This window comes from Thalassophryne amazonica, chromosome 13 (genome assembly GCF_902500255.1).
Source record: "Thalassophryne amazonica chromosome 13, fThaAma1.1, whole genome shotgun sequence".
NCBI lineage: Eukaryota > Metazoa > Chordata > Actinopteri > Batrachoidiformes > Batrachoididae > Thalassophryne > Thalassophryne amazonica.
Window position 1 is genome coordinate 41,686,813 of NC_047115.1, and position 19,626 is coordinate 41,706,438.

The window sequence follows — 19,626 nt, forward strand, 5'->3', positions numbered from 1 at the left end:
TATATGAGGGGGGCATGTACCCTTTCCCCCTCAAAAGCAGGTTAACCCTTCGATGCACAACATAGGTCAAAAATGACCTGCATTCATTTCCCAGGTTATTTCATGCTGTCTGTATTTTGTTCTATCTTATGAAGTCAGTTTATTTTATCATTAAATATTCCAAGTATTCTTTAAATATCTTGTTTTTGATCACCACCAATCATTTCCATTTTTCCCCTTCATAATTTGTGAACAAAAATAACTTGTATCACTTCGCCAAGTTTGCACACATGGGTCAAAAATGACCTATTCATCCAAGTATGATTTTAAAATTAATTGAATTAATACTATTATAATAATAATAATAGCAGTGAGTGGGGCCAAACACTGCAAATAGTCTGGATCTTTATCCAATTGAAAATCTTTGGAAGTTGAAGAAAATGGTCCATGACAAGGCTCCAACCTGCAAAGCTGATCTGGCAACAGCAATCAGAGAAAGTTGGAGCCAGATTGATGAAGAGTACTGTTTGTCACTCATTAAGTCCATGCTTCAGAGACTGCAAGCTGTTATAAAAGCCAGAGGTGGTGCAACAAAATACTAGTGATGTGTTGGAGCGTTCTTTTGTTTTTCATGATTCCATAATTTTTTTCCTCAGAATTGTATGTGTCAGTATATTTTTCCCCTCTGCTTGGTCTAAAAAAGTAACTGTTACTGACTGCCACAATTTTTTTTCCTGATTTCTTATAGTGTTAAAGCCAGAAAATTGCCATTTGAAATGACTTTAGTTTTGTCATGTCTGTGATCTGCTTTTTTTCTACCAAATTAAACAACTGAATGAACATCCTCCGAGGCCGGTGATTCCATAATTTTTGCCAGGGGTTGTAGTACTGGATCACTTCCGGTTTCGCCTTCTGTCATCATGCATGCTGCTCAATAGGACAACAGCTTTTCCCTTCTACTGCACATAGCTCACTGTGGTCATGTTGGTATTGAATCCAAATTCCGAGCTATGGCTCTCCTGCGATTTGGATGACTTCATTATAGCTTGTTCTGGAGAGAAGTCCCAATACTGGTCAGGTTCTTCTCAGGGAGCTTATCAGAGGGACACTGGTGAAAAAGTTGTCCATTGTGATGTTGTAACAGAAACACATTTCACAGCTTCACACCAAATGCTATAATGAATACATTTGGGTTATTTCTGCTACGTGTGTGAACTTGATGTAGAAATACAAAGGCTGTGCTTTATAACATAATATATAGAACCATATTTATTGTATATGTGTATTACTCCTAATATTTAAATATAGTTTTATATATATGATGTCTTATCTTTCTTATGTCTTATTTATTATTATATATACTTTTTTCTTGAGCCACGTGGGTGGGTAGGGAGAGTTCCCATGGGATAAAAAAGCTTTTCAACCTACCATCCCTGATTCTCAAGACCAGACACCTAAGTGGCTCTACTTTACTCTTTTCTACTCTTCTATTTTACTCTTCCTTTTTAGATATTTAGATATGCTTTAGTATACTAGTATAGTTCCACCTTAGAATTGGAATATAATATATAAGATATACCTTACTGAATTTTCATAAAGTAAAATAAACATGATGTTTTATGCTAAACAGAAACAAGATATCTACTGCATACTTAAAATAGTAAATGATAAAAACTAATTTAATTCAAAGCTATAGCAACATTCAGACATACTTTACTTCCGGGGGCGCGGCCTGCTGCTGACCCTGCGCTCACTGTTTGTTTCACTGTTTGTTAGCGTTATTAAATTTGTTTTAACGTAATTTTTTTAAGCAGTTCATTGGTTTAATGTGGATGTGACCTGTCAGAACTTCACTGCACTTTGCACTTTGGACCTTATCGTCGCAATGAAAATTGCACTGCTGTGGATCATTTTCTGCCTATCAGCATTTGCGCACGGGAGCTGCCTCACAAGCCGGCAAAGCTTCCTTACCTACACCAGAGAGCATCTTTTGTCACTTCGCTCACCTGGTGGGGTTCCTTCAGTTTGTCTACCTGTGGACTGTCAGGAAATCCGACGGCCTCTTAAATGTCTGGGGAAGAGGAAAAAGCGTGGCTCCAGGGGAGGCGTGAGGCACCGACTCTGGAGACGCCGCAGCAGATTCCCCCTGCCTGTCATCACTCTGTCTAACGTCCGCTCGGTAAGCAGTAAACTCGAACTTGTGCTGAGAGCCGAGCATGACAGTGAATTTAGACAGAGTAATCTTGTGTGTTTGACGGAAACATGGCTTAAAGATCATCACGATACACCGAGCCTGTCAGGCTACACCGTTGTCAGAGCGGACAGGGACGTGCGCACTGCACACAAATCCATCGGAGGGGGTCTGTGTTTGTTTGTGGATAACAGCTGGGCCACTCAATACAGCATACGAGAGCAAGTATGCACACCTGACTGAGATACTGACTGTATCTTTTAGACCCTTTTATCTTCCGCGGGAGTTCGGACAGATCACTGTCATTCTCGTATACGTGCCCGGTCCAGATGACGACGCAGCAGGAGAGAGAATAGCAGAGAGCTATAATAATGCACTCACCCGCTCTGCTGACCAGCCCGTTTTCATTCTGGGTGACTTTAACTCCTGCAGTCTGTCTGACCACCTGCCCACTCTGCAGCAATATGTAGACTGTCCTACACGTCTGCATCGGACGCTTGACCGTTGCTATGGCAACATCCCAGAGGCTTATAAAGCGGTATGCAGACCGCCTCTTGGAAAATCAGACCACAATGTGATTCATCTTTTGCCTAAATACAAAGCTGTGGTCAAAAGAATTAAAACAGTTAATAAGCAGGTACAGGTGTGGTCCGAGGAACTGGGACATTTTCTTTGAATCCTGTCTGGATGGAGATGAACTCACTGACACCATCACATCTTATATTAAGTTCTGTGAGGATAACGTGTCAGAGACTAAAACTGTGAAAATATTCCCAAATAACAAACCCTGGGTGGCCAAACAATTGAAAATCTGTCTTAATGAAAAGAAGGCAGCCTTCTGCTCTGGTAATGTGCAATTAATGCAGGAAAAAAGGAGACGGCTGAGAGGGAATATATTTAAGGCAAAAATTGAGTACAAGAATAAAGTAGAAAGTAAATTTTTCAGTGGCAATATAAAACAAGCCTGGGAAGGTCTAAATACACTGATGGGCAAATCCAGTAAGAAATGTGATGCTCTTACAACCATTAATCAATGTTTTGTTGATGAGTTAAACCGTTTCTTCTGTAGATTTGATAAAGTGGATGATAAACAGGAATGTGATGAGATCTGTAAAAATCTTCCAGCAGGAGCTCCCACAGCTATCACTGAGGATGCCGTGGCTAAAAGTCTTTCTAAACTGAAGCCAAACAAGGCCACTGGCCCAGATGGCCTGAAAGCCCGTCTACTCAAAGACTGTGCTCCTCAATTAAAAGGAGTCTTTTCCAGATTGTTTAATTCCCTTCTTGTCACAGGAGTGCCCAAATCTTGGAAATTCTCCATAATAAGGCCTTAAAAAAAGGCCCAAAAAAGCCAGGGGCAAGCAAACCTGAAGGTTTTCGGCCCATTGCCGTAACCTCCATATTATGTAAAACTATGGAGAGTTTTAGTTGACGTCCTGACCACCACAGTGGTCAGTGAACTAGACCCTCTGCAGTTTGCCTATAAGAGGGACAGAGGTACTGATGATGCCGGATTGATCTTGCTGGACATGATCTCAAAGCAGCTTTCACTTGCTAAAGCATATGCTCGGGTTTTGTTTGTAGATTTCAGTGCAGCTTTTAATTCTATGAAATTACATATTCTTCTGAAAAGGCTGGCTGATTTAAATGTTGAAAAGGGCCTGATGCTCTGGATCAGAGACTTTCTGTCTTGTCGTCCTCAAAGAGTTTGTGCTAACAACATTCTGTCAGGAGAGCTCATCATAAGCACTGGCTGCCCACAGGGTACCGTTCTTTCACCTCTGCTCTTCTCTCTTTTTACAAACGAATTTGCAGTTAATGACACAAACTTTAAACTGATTAAATACGCGGATAACATGGCCCTAGTCGGCCTGCTACAGAAGTGTGACTCCTGTGGCGAAGCCTCCTATCTCGCTCACACTAAGGCTCTTGAAGCTTGGTGTCTCGACAGCCAGCTGGAAATCAATGTGTCTAAGACAAAGGAGCTTGTTTTTCACACAAAGCAAGAACTGACCGTGCAGCCAGTTTCACTCGATGGCCAGCTTGTTGAAATGGTTGAAACTTTTAAATATCTTGGTACAGTTCTTGATAGTCACTTGAGCTTCTTTGAAAACACTGATTTTAGCTTTAAGAAATGTTCACAGCGACTCAGTCTTCTCAGAAGAGTGAGTTGTCTTGGTGTTAATCCGCAGATTTTAGAGCTTGTGTATTCTGCACATATTGAGAGTATTTTAACATTTCATCTTTGTGTTTGGTTTGGTCACTTGAGTTGTAAATGTAAGGACAAATTAAATAGAATTGTAAAAATGGCGGGGAAAATTGTGGGAAAACCCCAGAAGACTCTGGCCCACATTTTTTTTTTCAAGTGACAGTTTTTTATTCGGCACACAAAATATTCAAATAGAAAAAAAATGAACAATTCCACAAACACAGACAAAACTAGTGAGTCCGAAAGGGTGTGGGCTGAAGCAAAGCTTATTAGCGCCCACCCCTGCTAGTACAACTCCAACAATTCTAATCAGTCATATTTACATAAATACAAATTCACTATTACATGTCGACCCACAGACATACACATCAATATACTATTCACTTATATTTATATAGTACCAGATCACAAGAAAGTCGAATGAAGGCACTTTACGCCAGTGAGGACTAACCTTACCAACCCCCAGAGCGAGCACTAGGCAACTGTGGTGAGGAAAAACTCCCTATAAGGAAGAAACCTCAAGCAGACCAGGCTCTTGGGGGTGACCCTCTGCTTGGGCTGTGCCATATATACCTATATACATACGTATATACTTTACAAACATAAATATATACATACATATACACAGTCACTTATATACATATACACCTACCCATATCTGTATATCTACATACGCATATACATACCCACACAACAAGTCCCACTTATAAATTGAACATTCCATATAAATGAAATTATATTTGCTTTATGATACTTAGACATGATGTTCTTTTTGAGTAGTTTCTTAAATCTTACTAAGGTACTACTCATTCTAACCTCTGTTGAACATTTGTTCCATTTCCTCACCCCAACTACAGACACACAAAAATCCTTTACATTTGTTCTTACTGCTGGTTTCATAAAAATTGCACAACCTCTTAAACTATATCTGGATTCCCTCAATCGGAACAGACTCTGGACATGTCTTGGTAAGGCTTGGTTTTTCGCTCGAAATAAAGTTTGAATTGTAATGTAATCGACCAAATCTATGAATTTTAATAAATTTAAAGACACAAATAGAGAATGAGTTGGTTCACGATATTGTTTATTGCAGATGATTCGTATGGCTCGTTTTTGCAAAAGGAATATTGGAGTGGTATTTGATTTGTGTTTCCCCATGACTCAACACAATATGTCATATATGGTACCATCAGAGAATGAGTAAGTAACCCTTCTTGCGGCAGGTCATTGGCTTTATACAAAATGGCTATAGTTTTTGACAATTTTGATTTCGCATAATTTATATGTGTCTTCCAGCTAAGTTTATTATCAATTATAACACCTAAAAATGTATTCTGTTACTAACTCAATTTCCTTATTGTTTATAGTTAAATTTTTACATTTGGGTGCCTGTTTATTTCCAAATATAATACATTTAGTTTTCCCAAGGTTGAGTGACAACTTATTAGCATCAAACCAGACCTTAAATTTTTCCAGTTCTTTCTCCACTATGTCCAGAAGCTGTTCAAGATTTTCACCGCTACAGAACACAGTTGTATCATCCGCAAAAAGGACACATCTCAGTGAACTCGACACCCAACTTATATCATTTATATAGATTATAAACAACAAAGGACCCAGCACTAAGCCCTGCGGCACCCCACATGTGACATCCCTGAGTTCAGAATTTGTATTATTGAATTGAACATACTGAAGTCTGCCTTGTAAATAACTAGCTATCCATTCATATGCCAGACCTCTGATTCCATATTTCTGCAGTTTAATTAATAGTATTCCATGGTTAATTGTGTCAAACGCTTTCTGTAAATAAAAAAAAAACACCTATTGTGTATTGTTTGTCAATTGCAGTTGCTATACTTTCCACAAAGTCCATCAAAGCATGTGATGTAGTTCGAGACCTTCTGAATCCATATTGTTCTTCACAAATGATGTTATGCTTCAGTAAATAATCATTTAATCTTTTAGCAAATATTTTTTCCAAAATTTTGGAAAATTGTGGCAGGAGTGATATAGGTCTATAATTAGAAAATGTGTGTTTGTCACCAGTTTTAAACAGAGGAATTACTTTGGCTATTTTCATTTGAGAAGGAAATTTACCAGTACTTAGTGACATATTGCAAATATAATTGAACGGTTTTACTATACAATCAACTTTTTTTTAATAAAGCCATATCCAAATTATTAAAATCAGTCGATTTCTTACTTTTTGAACCATGAACCAGATCAAGTATTTCCCTTTCATGAGTACCACCAATGAACATTGAAACAGATTTGTTAAACGTTGAGTTATTTACCCAGAAATTATTAGTTGATGAGTCAATTTTACTGGCAAGATTTTTACCCACATTAACAAAGTATTCATTAAAGTGTTCAGCAATAGACTCGTCGTTATCAATCGTGATGTAGTTGTTACTCTGAAAAAATGAAGGATAATCTCTAGTTACTCTATTCTTTTTTTACTATTTCATTTAATATGTTCCATGTGTTTTTGATGTTATTTCTATTTTTGACAAGTAACTCATTATAATATATTTTTTTACTGAGTCTCATGATATTGATTACCTTATTCTTATATGTTTTATACTTACTTTCAGCTTCCTTAGTTCGTAGTTTTTTGAATTGTTTATATAGTACGTTTTTCTTTTTACATGCCCTCTGAAGCCCCTTAGTTGTCCATGGTTTGTTGCTATATTGATTTCTATATATTTTGTCAACAAATGGACAGTGTTTATTATACAAACTGGAAAAAATGGAGATGAAAGCATCATATGACCTGTCAACATCATCAACAAAAACATCTGACCAATTCTGACTTGATAAATCCTCCCTTAAATTATCAATTGTTTCAGGTGTTACTTTTCTACTCATGAATTTGATATTGCTTCGATACATACAACAACCCTCCAATGCAAAGACTGAGAAAACTGGCAAGTGATCACTGATATCACTGACCAGTAGTCCCCCACTAAGATTACCGGATATAACGTTAGTTAAAATATTGTCAATGAGAGTTGTTGAGTCCATAGTTATTCTGCTAGGATGAATGATGGTTGGAAACAGTCCTAAACAGTACAAGGTGTTTATAAATGAGGTAATTTGTGGATGAATGTGAGGGTTTAAAAAATCTATATTGAAATCTCCACAGACAAATAAATGCTTATTTCTGTTGATTTTGTTGTACATTCCTAAGATAATGTCTTCAAAGGTGTCAATATTTGTCCCAGGAGCTCTGTAAATGCAACTAACAACTATGTTTTTGGAGTTTATAGATGTAATTTCTATGGTAACACATTCCATGATGTTGTCCACTGTAAATTACATGTTGTTAATGAGTTTAGTTATAATCTGACTTTACAAACAATGTAACGCCTCCGCCCCTTCTCGTCTGCCTATTAACCAGGAACAATTCATAACCATCAAGATATACCAGATCTTTATTATCCTCCTGGGCATTTACACTGACAGGATGAGGAGGAAAGCTGAGAGAGTCCTGGCAGACAGCTCTCATCCTCTGTCTTGTCAGTTTGAGCTCTTGAAGTCTGGGAGGCGCTACAGAGCTCCTCTGGCCAAAGGTTCTTTCAAAAAATCTTTTATACCAAATGCCGTCACCATAATGAACTCAAAAAAGTGACCACTCCACAAATTAAACCTGAACTGCTTTACTTCTGTTTTATTTGATTTTATTAGATCTTACTGTACGTTTTATTTATCTTACTAGGTCTTATTCTATTTCTTCTTTTACTTCCATGTATTTTATGTATCTTATGTTTGTTTTATTCGTGTGTTTGTATGAATGTTTTATGACTGTTTTTTTTTGTGTGTGTGTGTGTGCTGGTGAGCTGAAGACAATTTTCCACATCGGTGGACAATAAAGAATTATTCTATTCTACATTAAATAAAAAAAACAGAAAATTGATGTTGGACTTTTTGACCCATGTTGTGCATTCGAAGGGTAATGATACAAAGTTTTTAATTCAAAAAGTAAGAAAGGAAAAGTTAATTAGGATGTATGATTATCAAAAACAAGTTAAATTGAGGAATACCTTGAATCCTGAATGATGAAATTCATTTATTGCAAAGATATAGAAAATAAAAAACTCGTCCGGGCCATTTGACTCATGTTGTGCATCAAAGAGTTAAAGTACATTGTTTTTGTGAGTGTATAACTGTAAACAAAAATCACAGTTTAGCACATACTGTGGGTTTGAATTCATAGTTTTGTATGTTTTCAGTAGAGTGGAAATGACAAATACAACATTAAGATGGTTGTTTTCTTTGTTTAAATTAAACAGGTTTTTTTTTAATGCGGCTCAATTATTTTCATCGTGTTTAAAACCCGTGCCCTCAACAGTATGATCATGTATATCTCCAAACGCCTGACTTAAATGTTTTAGGTGTATCAAAATCCCCTATAACTGCTTGTGCTGTTGTCATGGGCCTCCATTTTGAAATAGATTTGTTGCAGTAGAAATGAGCTCTCGGGCTTCCGTCGAAGCAGTGATGGTGCATTCAGTGTGCCTCGGGAAAAAAAAATCAATGCAAGCATGCAACGACCGATCCGTCGCAGTTTCACCCATCAATTGAATTGACGTACACTGAATGAATCGATACTCACATTGTGCACGTTTGTATCTAGATCCCAATTCGTATCGATTAATCTCCACATCCCTAGTACACATATTTTTGTATGTTGGTACATACTTGCCCTTATGTTTGTTTGATACAGGGCATAACACTTTATGGGACTTATTTTGTATTTATTTATTTTTTAGGAATCAAAGCTGCAGATCTGACCAGTTTATTGGAGCAGTTTGAAAATACACAAGGTAGGAATGAGAGGTGCATATTTACCTGTCAAACTGTCAAATGTGAGGTTTTATGAAGTGTAATAAGCATATTTTAATGGGTAGTATAAGGGTGGTTGGACCAGCCAATAACTTGGCTTGGCACTAATTTATGTAACCTAAGTGTGGTCAGTGTATCAGTTCCACTTTTTTTTTTTTTTTTTTTAAATGCAGGAAGTGAAGTGTAACATTGCAGTGGTTTTTGTGGGTCAGCATTTGTGGGTGTAAGTTCTTCCTGATCAGGGTGGATTATGATTCATACCAAGTGACGACCTAATCAGTAGCTGTGATCAAATTGATCTATTTACCTGTATGTTCAATAATGGGATGTGATCTTTGGACTCAAAATATACACATACACACTACATCATTAGGCAGGTTGTTACTTTTTCTTCTCCTACGATAGAAGTGTAGTACGATTGACTGTTTGAAACACAGGCTAATTATACTGATATTAATTAGAAGAGAGTACATTGTCTATCTTTTCAACCTGACTCATTACAGGCTAGATGATTCATCTTAGGTCACGCTGAACTGCTTTATATCCAATCTCAAATGTTTTCCCTTTCCCAGCATGATGGTGCTGTATACTGAAGTACTCATTTGTCGTTCTTTCTCTCTTCAGCCAAAAAGAAACATTGTGTGCCAGAGGTCTATGGTAGAGCAGCAGCTGTAGGAAACTCTGGGTGAGTTACCCTACAGCCTTTAAGCTGCTCTGTGTGAGTAATGGGGTAACATTTTCTGTGATCATTTAGGGGGGTGCGTGTGTCCACTTCTTGCCAAGACCTACCGCACATGTAGTATAGTTCTACTGTTGTATAGCTCTACTGATGATATTCTATAGACTGTAGCTGAGTTTGTTAGATTTTCATAAACGTTTAGCCATATTTTCAGAATGACAAAGCAGAAAAGCAAAATGACTGCATTTCGATTAACTGATGGTGTGTGGCGACTGGGTTTTGTGTTCTCGTGACAGCCTCGACAGAATGAGTTGTCACGAACTGTAACTCATGTAGTAATCGTGACAGAACGGTCCCGCTAAATAGTGCCATTTTATTTTTTTTTATCTGTCCAATATTGCCATAACGTCATCTCTTATCATATTTACTAAGCTTTCTGTCTCGTGCGTACTGCCGTGTGTTTTAGAATGTCTTGTGATGCGTTACGTCATGCGACCTATAATAGCAAAAGCATTTGCATTGCCATTTTAATGCTTTTTTTAAATAGCCTGAAAAACCACCTCATGCAAGTGTAAAAAGGTTTTTACGATATTTGAGATTCTTCAAAATAGAAGTCTTTGTATATTGCAAATGGCTACTTCAATTTGGGCAATTTGAAGGGTAGTGGAAAATCGCCTTTAGTTGCAGTGTTATCCAAATACACACTGAAGTTTTGTCTACAGTATTTACCAATTACTTTGACTAACATGCTCTTATATTTGCAGTGTTGAATTGGCTAAAGAGAAAACGGCTGTTGAGCGATTGAAAGGTCTCTCCAGTTGTGCAGGTAATTCTGCATTTTGACTTTGTTTTAGGTTCCTCCAGTCAGTAAAGTCGGTATGAAATGTGGACAGATGAAAGGGTGTGTTCTGCAATTTTAAACAGATTTTATACATTGCATGTGTTTATGGTCGGGTACATAAGTATTTGGACAGTGAATTACTCTTGTTAATTTGATTTAATTTGCCAAAGCAACCCAAAAGCTTCTCAAGGCAAATAAATGGAATGTTATTCAGTGACCAAGTCACTCACCTGACCTCAATCATAGAATATGATTTTCACTTACTGATGCCAAACCTGAAGGTATAAAGACTCCAAAGCAAGCAGCAACTGAAGGAGAATGCTGTGATAGCCTGGCAGAGCATCTCAAGATTAGAAGCGCTGCATTGTGTGACATCCAAGTTTTTCAGACTTCAAGCAGATGGTGACTGAAGAGAACTTTTCATCCAATTATTAACAATAATCTTCATATTTACAAAAAATGTTTGGCCACTTATGTTTAGCTTCTGAAAATGGGGATTGGGGGGGCTGTATGAGAATAGCCATAATTCCTTTAAACATTTGCTTAAAGCTTACTTGGAAACATCTCGTGTACACTTAAATTTGGTCTCTGTAGTGGCCCCAAAATGCCTCTAAAATGCTCAAAACCTCAAAAAGTTTCAGGGTGCTTTGCCCCCTGGGCCCCTACATAGGGCCACTGCCCCTGGACCCTGCTGGGGGCCTATGGCTGGTCCCAGAACCCTGGCCATTTTCAGATGTTTTTTTCTTTGCCCATTCTCATCCCTGTAACAGTCTGGCTTATAAAGTGCAGACCTAGCAACTGACTGGAAACAAAAGAAAGGAGCTGCGCCCTTGGCCAGACGTGATCGAGCTGTTCAACTTTGAACAAAAGCTGCTTCGGCTTCAAATTTTTACTCTGTTGGAGCACGATCAAACAATTTTCAAGCCATAGTCTCTATGAATACCCCATTTAAAGAAGTCCAAACATGATTGAAGCCTTTAAGACTTTTGTTGTTAGGGATTAAACTTGCAGGATAGAATGGCAGTCTGTGGAATAGCCCCATTACTGGTGAATGCAATATGTCCAGGTCTCAGAATTAAAAATAAAAATCTCAGTTTTAAATGCATTTGATTGCTTAATTTCAGCTTTAATGTGTCCAGAGGCAGTATTACAAAAATTCATTGTCCGGATACTTGTACTTATGTACCAGACTGTAGCTTCCAACTTGAAAACAGTATTGTTGTCATTTGCTTTTGTGAACCACAGTGTATCAAGAACAATTACCCGAAATTGGGGAAAACAAATGTCAGAATACTTTTGATTGTTGGTCACCATATAGACAAAGGATTACCACAGTGGTGTGGCTATAGTTGTGGTACAGCTAAACTTGGTTTCTTCTGCTTCAGATTTGACTCCTCCAGCTACTCCTCCTCACCAGATGTGGAAGCCTCTTGCCCCTTTGGGCCTGTTGGGGAAGACTAGGGCTGCTGTGGTCTCCAAGCAAAGTCCTAGAAAAGTTATCCAGATAGAAGCACGGCCCCTGCCCTCAATCAGGTCCCGACCTATACCTACTTCTGCTGCTGCATCTGTATCACTTCGCCTGGCATGCATGGACCATGATTATTGCCTACCTAACAAAGAAGGTTCCAACGAGCCAGATGACCACTGGAATGTCAAACAGCAAAATATAATTGCCAACAAACCCATTAAGGAACCTACTGCAACCACTACACCACCAATCCCAGTTTCCTCTGCATCTTTTGTCCATTCTCCCACAAATACTGTGTCTATAAAAAAACAAGAACTTCATCAAACAGAGCCTCTGGATCACAGGACTAATGGAACGAAGACTAGCTCTGTTCTAGAGACACCTGATGCTTCTCCAGCTCGGCAGGAGGCTAATGTTCCTGTCAAAGAGAGAAGCCCCAGGGGAGGGCCTTTTGATAGGTCCTACCGTCGGCATGCTGCTTCCCGCACACCCAGCCCTGAATTTACTTCCAAAGAGAAGAGAAGAGGTCGTCAAAGAAGGAGAATATCCCATAATTCTCGTAGCTCCATGTCCAGCGATTCGGAGTCAGATTCCCATTCCTCTCGATCTAGCTCTAGATCTTGCTCTCCAGCTAAGAAAAGGTTGGCACATTTTGGAATATTATTTTGAGCTCTCGCTGTGTTGCTCCATGTGGTGTATTAACACTGTTTGACTTCATGATTTCTACTGTTCATTGGGGTTTTTTTTTTTTTTCTTTTTTCTTTCTCTCTGTAGGTATCGGCATAGTCGATCTGAAAGTAGTTCCAGCTCATCATCATGGTCCTCTTCCCTGTCCTCTCGGTCTACCTCTCGCTCCCCTCGCAGGAGGAGGAGGTACTCTTATTCTTCCTCTGGCTCTTGGAGTCGGTCTCGATCATGGTCTCGCTCCCCTCAGAGACGAGGGTATTGGAGGAGAAGTAGAAGATTGTACAGGTATAATTTACATGTATAGTTTTTGTTTTTAAAAAACCTTGCACAGATTGACTTCTACATGTTGAATACAATTGGTTAATGAATTTTTTTTATTTTTTGTCAATCTTAGTCCTTCATACAGGCCAGGTTGTAGTTACAGTGCAAAGAAAAATACTGAGGACGTGCAGAGACGCAAGGAGAAGGCTATTGTAAGTTGTTCTTCCTGTTTTTACTGCTTTCAAATAACTGCAGTCTTTTTACTACTCAAACGTAATGTTTCTCCCTCAGGAGGAGCGCAGGGTTGTGTACGTTGGCCGAATTCGGAGCACAATGAGCCAAAGGGAACTTGAGGAGCGGTTCTCTTTATTTGGAGATGTTGAGGACTGCACCCTGCACTTTAGAGACCATGGGTAAGTATCTAATCCACTGTTATGTATGGATGGGAAATTACTCTGATTTAATATTTAGCAGTATGACATTGTGGCAGTAGTAAAATATGAGCCAAATTAACATGCTAATCCTTACAGGATCTGCTGTGGTGACCCTGAGCTAAATAAATATATGCATAAATTGATTTTAAGGTATTGCACTGTCTTTGAACCTAGTTGGTCCTCTTGGTGACCTCTTAAGGCCAAGCTACAGTGCTATAGCAAACCCAGAATTGTTCATAACTGGGGCATCCTGGAATCACCACCAGGTTGCTCTTTTAAAAGCAAATCACAGCTCAACACATGGTAAAGCCCTATAGGGACCTCCATGTAATCACCTGGCAACATGAAATTGAATTAAGGTAAACCGTGTACTCTCTCACAGGGACAACTATGGGTTTGTGACTTACTACAACTCCCAGGATGCCTTTGCAGCCATCGACAATGGCAGCAAGCTGCGTAAGCCTGATGAGTTGCCATTTGAGCTCTGCTTTGGTGGAAGAAGACAGTTCTGCCAGACCAGCTATTCTGACCTGGGTAGGGGAAAATACAGTTGTACAAAAGAAAAGTTCATTTTCTGTTTTACCCACTAGCCAGCATGCTTTCACAAATCAATGATTTGTAAAGTGTGGTACTAGCACAGAGCAGTATATAAGAACTAGAGACCACAGTCACAATGCTGCCTACTTAATGCGAAAGTGCCGTCATGGAGCGCGAGCCGCCATTTTCAAACCGAGCAAAATATTGACAAAGTGCCCGGATGTGAAATGTTTTTTGTGTCCATTTTCAATGCAGAAGTAAATACGCGAGTCATCACACACAAAAGTTTACAAAATGTGTTACAATACAGTTCTTATTGGTGCGAAATCCATGTGCAGTAGCAGAGCAGGTGGTGTGAACACCTGTCATATAAGCATTGATTGCTTTAGTTTTTAATCTACATACAGAAGTGCATTTAATGCATATGTATTCCAAAGATGAGCTGGCAGTCTGAAGATCCAGCGTGAGGGAAAGCAGAGTTAAGGCACTGACAGGAACATGATCACATGATTTCAGAGACTGTCTCCATTAGCCACAGTTTTTAACCCACAGATTGGATAATTTTTTGGATCAGCCAAAAAAAAAAGACAAATGCTACTCTGGTTTTTAATTTTTAAAAAACGCAATGCTAAAATACCCTTGGCCATATGATGCAGAATAAACGCAATCAGTCATTTATAAACAGCGGTGGGCACAGTTCCACTAACTGCAGATTAGCGAAGCTAACTTTTTCGTTAGTGGATTAGCTTTTCAGCTAATTTTGACAACCATCAGCAGACCAATTAGCTTCCACTAAATTTAGTTCTGCTAACTTTTAGTCCGCTAAAAATTTTTTTGCTGGTAAAATTTAATGGTCAAAAATGTTTGTAAACCCTAAAATCATACATGTTGGTTCCTGTCTGTTGTGTGTCTGCAACAGTCCATCTGTCGAGTTGAGGTCAGATCTTTTTTTTTAAAGCGAAAGGCACTTATTGCTCTATTTTTATGTAAATACAAAATTTACATGGGTTGTCTTCTGTGGGGAAGCTCAATGCGACGGGTGAGGTGTAGATTTCCAGTTGCGTTGAATGCAATGTAGGTGAGCCGTTCCTGTGTTTATAGTAAACTGACTTAATATTGCAATTTACTGTCTTTTTATAAAGACAATGACAGCATTTGTTTTTTTTTTTGTTGTGTGTGTGTGTGTTTGTGAATGCAGCTCTACTAACGGTTTATAAATATATAATATAGAGAAACTAACTTCTAATACTGCGATTTACTGCTTTTGATAAAGGTGACAGTGTTTGAGGTTTTATTTTTTATTTTTCGTGCGTTTGTTTTGCATTTAGCATTACTAAAGTTAACTTTTCAGTTAGCGGATTAATGGTTATCAAAGTTAACTTTTCGGTTAGCTGTGCCCACCACTGCTCATAAATATGTTTATCGCTTAATGGCGTCTGCAGGAGGTCATGCATGTGTGCATACATGAGCTTTTGAAAGACCAGAAGTTACCTTTGACAACGTGTGATGTGCATGCACGCTGACGTCTGTGAGATGTTTTATAAATCACTTCAGAGGTGTTATCAGGTTATAAAAGTTTTCAGTTTTAGAAGTGCTTATTTCTCACTTATTTCTTATTTCTCACATAATAGGAGAAACGTGTTAGATTTACACAAAAAGCAGCTGTTTTCTGAGCTAATTCCGCCATGTTGGATTAGCAACCAAAGAGAGACCAGCCAGTGATGTCACGTTGCGTCTCTACTCTGAAAATTCTACACACAATACCCCATATTGACTAGGTGAGAAAAAGTTTTTAAATTTTTGCAAATTTGTTAAAAAAAAAAAGAAGAAGAAATTACGTGCACGTAAGTATTCACACCCTTTGCTTAATACTTGGTTGATACACCTTTGGCAACAATTACAGCCTTGAGTCTTCTTGAGTATGATGCCAACAAGCTTGGCACATTTATCTTTGGGCAATTTTGCCCATTCCTCTTTACAGTACCTCTCAAGCTCCATTAGGTCGGATGGGGAGTGTCGGTGCACAGCCATTTTTCGGATATTTCCAGAGATGTTCAATCAGATTCAGGTCTGGGCTCTGGCTGGGCCACTCAAGGACATTCACAGAATTGTCCTGAAGCCACTCCTTTGATATCTTGGCTGTGTGCTTAGGGTCATTGTCCTGCTGACAGATGAACCATCGCCCCAGTTAGAGGTCAAGAGCATTCCGGAGCAGGTTTTCATCCAGGATGTCTCTATACATTGCTGCATTCAACTTTCTCTCAATCCTGACTAGTCTCCCAGTTCCTGTCGCTGAAAAACATCCCCATAGCATGATGCTGCCACCACCATGCTTCACTCTAGGGATGGTGCCTGGTTTCCTCCAAACATGACGCCTGCCATTCACATCAGAGAGTCTTTGTCTCACCAGATCAGAGAATTTTGTTTCTCATGGTCAGAGTTCTTCAGGTGCCTTTTGGCAAACTCCATTTGGGCTGCATTTGTCTTTTACTAAGGAGTGGCCTCTGTCTGGCCACTCTACCATACAGACCTGATTGGTGGATTGCTGCAGAGATGGCTGTCCTTCTACAACCCCTGGCAATAATTATGGAATCACTGGCCTCGGAGGATGTTCATTCAGTTGTTTAATTTTGTAGAAAAAAAGCAGATCACAGACATGACACAAAACTAAAGTAATTTCAAATGGCAACTTTCTGGCTTTAAGAAACACTGTAAGAAAATCAGGAAAAATAATTGTGGCAGTCAGTAACAGTTACTTTTTTAGACCAAGCGGGGGGGGGGGGGGGAAATATGGACTCACTCAATTCTGAGGAATAAATGATGGAATCACCCTGTAAATTTTCATCCCCAAAACTAACACCTGCATCAAATCAGATCTGCTCGTTAGTCTGCATCTAATAAGGAATGATCACACCTTGGAGAGCTGTTGCACCAAGTGGACTGACATGAATCATGGCTCCAACACGAGAGATGTCAATTGAAACAAAGGAGAGGATTATCAAACTCTTAAAAGAGGGTAAATCATCACGCAATGTTGCAAAAGATGTTGGTTGTTCACAGTCAGCTGTGTCTAAACTCTGGACCAAATACAAACATGGGAAGGTTGTTAAAGGCAAACATACTGGTAGACCAAGGAAGACATCAAAGCATCAAGACAGAAAACTTAAAGCAATATGTCTCAAATCGAAAATGCACAACAAAACAAATGAGGAACGAATGGGAGGAAACTGGAGTCAACGTCTGTGACCGAACTGTAAGAAACCGCCTAAAGGAAATGGGATTTACATACAGAAAAGCTAAACGAAAGCTATCATTAACACCTAAACAGAAAAAAAAAAGGTTACAATGGGCTAAGGAAAAGCAATCGTGGACTGTGGATGACTGGATGAAAGTCATATTCAGTGATGAATCTCAAATCTGCATTGGGCAAGGTGATGATGCTGGAACTTTTGTTTGGTGCCGTTCCAATAAGATTTATGAAGATGACTGCCTGAAGAGAACATGTAAATTTCCACAGTCATTGATGATATGGGGCTGCATGTCAGGTAAAGGCACTGGGGAGATGGCTGTCATTACATCATCAATAAATGCACAAGTTTACGTTGATATTTTGGACACTTTTGTTATCCCATCAATTGAAAGGATGTTTGGGGATGATATCATTTTTCAAGATGATAATGCATCTTGCCATAGAGCAAAAACTGTGAAAACATTCCTTGCAAAAAGACACATAGGGTCTATGTCATGGCCTACAAATAGTCCGGATCTTAATCCAATTGAAAATCTTTGGTGGAAGTTGAAGAAAATGGTCCATGACAAGGCTCCAACCTGCAAAGCTGATCTGGCAACAGCAATCAGAGAAAGTTGGAGCCAGATTGATGAAGAGTACTGTTTGTCACTCATTAAGTCCATGCCTCAGAGACTGCAAGCTGTTATAAAAGCCAGAGGTGGTGCAACAAAATACTAGTGATGTGTTGGAGCGTTCTTTTGGTTTTCATGATTCCATAATTTTTTCCTCAGAATTGAGTGATTCCATATTTCTTTCCCTCTGCTTGGTCTAAAATAGTAACCGTTACTAACTGCCACAATTTGTGTCATGTCTGTGATCTGCTTTTTTTCTACAAAATTAAACAACTGAATAGACATCCTCCGAGGCCGGTGATTCCGTAATTTTTGCCAGGGGTTGTAGAAGGTTCGCTCTGCACAAAGGAAAGCTGGAGCTGTGACAGAGTGACCATCAGGTTCTTGGTCACCTCTCTAACTAAGGCCCTTCTTCCCCAATCACTCAGTTTAGATGGACAGCCAGCACTAGGAAGAGTCCTGGTGTATCCGGACTTCTTCATTTATGGGACCTTCAAAGCAGCTCCCAGACTTGTGCCTTGAGACAATTCTGTCTCAGAGGTCTACAGACAATTCCTTTGACTTCATGTTTGGGTTTTGCTCTGACATGCACTATCAACTGTAGGGCCTTATATGTAAACAAGTGTGTGCCTTTCCAAATCATGTCAAATCAACTGAATTTACCCCAGGTGGACTCCAGTTAAGCTGTAGAAACATCTCAAGGATGATCAGTGGAAACAGGTTTCACATGAGCTCAATTTTGAGCTACATGGCAAATGCTGTGAATACTTGCGTACACATGAGGTTTATTTCAATTGCAAAAATATAAAAAACAAAACTTTTCACATTGTCATTATAGGGTACTGTGTGCAGAATTTTGAGGAAAAAATTTTCATTCATTTTGGAATTTTAAAAAAGCATTTATATTCAGGTGTTATAATAGGGCTTTAAACAGTGACTTAAAACCTTGGCAAATACCACATCTTTGCGCTCCTGTCTGAAACGTGCTGTGAAGACAAATTCCTAACCACTTCATAAATCAAGGTTCAAGTTTGAATGTTTTAAATAATGTCCCTGACTTAAATTTAACTTTCACATTGGTGTCTTGAAAGTTTTTAAACTATATCTTTCATGTCCCCCCCTCCCCCCTTCTTGTTTTTCAGATTCAAGTAGAGACTATGATCCGTTGCCTTCAGGAGGCAAGTTTGATGCACTAGACTTTGACACTTTACTGACACAGGCCCAGAAGAATCTGAGGAGGTAATGAAAGGCCTGCTGCAGGAGGCAGTGGACACATCTCACATCTGAAGTTGTGCTCCTCATCAGCAACATGGTCTTTTAGTCTTAATTATTGAGTTAGATTTTTTTTTTTCCCCTGCAAGCTAACACCTTCTATTGAAGTGAAGATTTGTTATGAAACTATTAAAAACTAAAAAAAAAAAAAAAAAAAAAACTCAAATTTTTTAAGTTTATTTAAATATAGTCGATTTAAATATAGTACTGTACGGAAGCATATTGCATTCACTGGATAAAAACAATTAGACTGCTGATCTCATCATTACAAGCTTTTTTTTTTTTTTTTTTTTTTTTTTTGGTAGTAATCACTTCTGTACAATGGGCTTCAGTATTTCCGGTCCCTCAGTAAAAACAAGCAT

At 38.8% G+C, this 19,626-nt stretch overlaps 1 protein-coding gene and 1 non-coding gene across 2 annotated transcripts in view; both read left to right on the forward strand.

The window, feature by feature from the left end:
* pprc1 (PPARG related coactivator 1) overlaps positions 1 to 19,410 on the forward strand; it is a 38,223-nt gene extending 18,813 nt beyond the window's left edge. Inside the window, exons 6-14 of the mRNA XM_034185257.1 lie at positions 9,152 to 9,205; positions 9,849 to 9,909; positions 10,668 to 10,729; positions 12,130 to 12,853; positions 12,987 to 13,184; positions 13,294 to 13,372; positions 13,452 to 13,573; positions 13,977 to 14,128; positions 19,135 to 19,410. Of these exons, the coding sequence (XP_034041148.1) occupies positions 9,152 to 9,205; positions 9,849 to 9,909; positions 10,668 to 10,729; positions 12,130 to 12,853; positions 12,987 to 13,184; positions 13,294 to 13,372; positions 13,452 to 13,573; positions 13,977 to 14,128; positions 19,135 to 19,235 (1,553 nt within the window). The 3' untranslated portion in view covers positions 19,236 to 19,410. The remainder of the gene's footprint in view (positions 1 to 9,151; positions 9,206 to 9,848; positions 9,910 to 10,667; positions 10,730 to 12,129; positions 12,854 to 12,986; positions 13,185 to 13,293; positions 13,373 to 13,451; positions 13,574 to 13,976; positions 14,129 to 19,134) is intronic.
* LOC117524037 lies at positions 13,748 to 13,888 on the forward strand. Its single transcript, XR_004564684.1, has one exon. It is a non-coding gene; the product is annotated as a small nucleolar RNA SNORA50 (small nucleolar RNA).
* Positions 19,411 to 19,626: the final 216 nt, after the last annotated feature.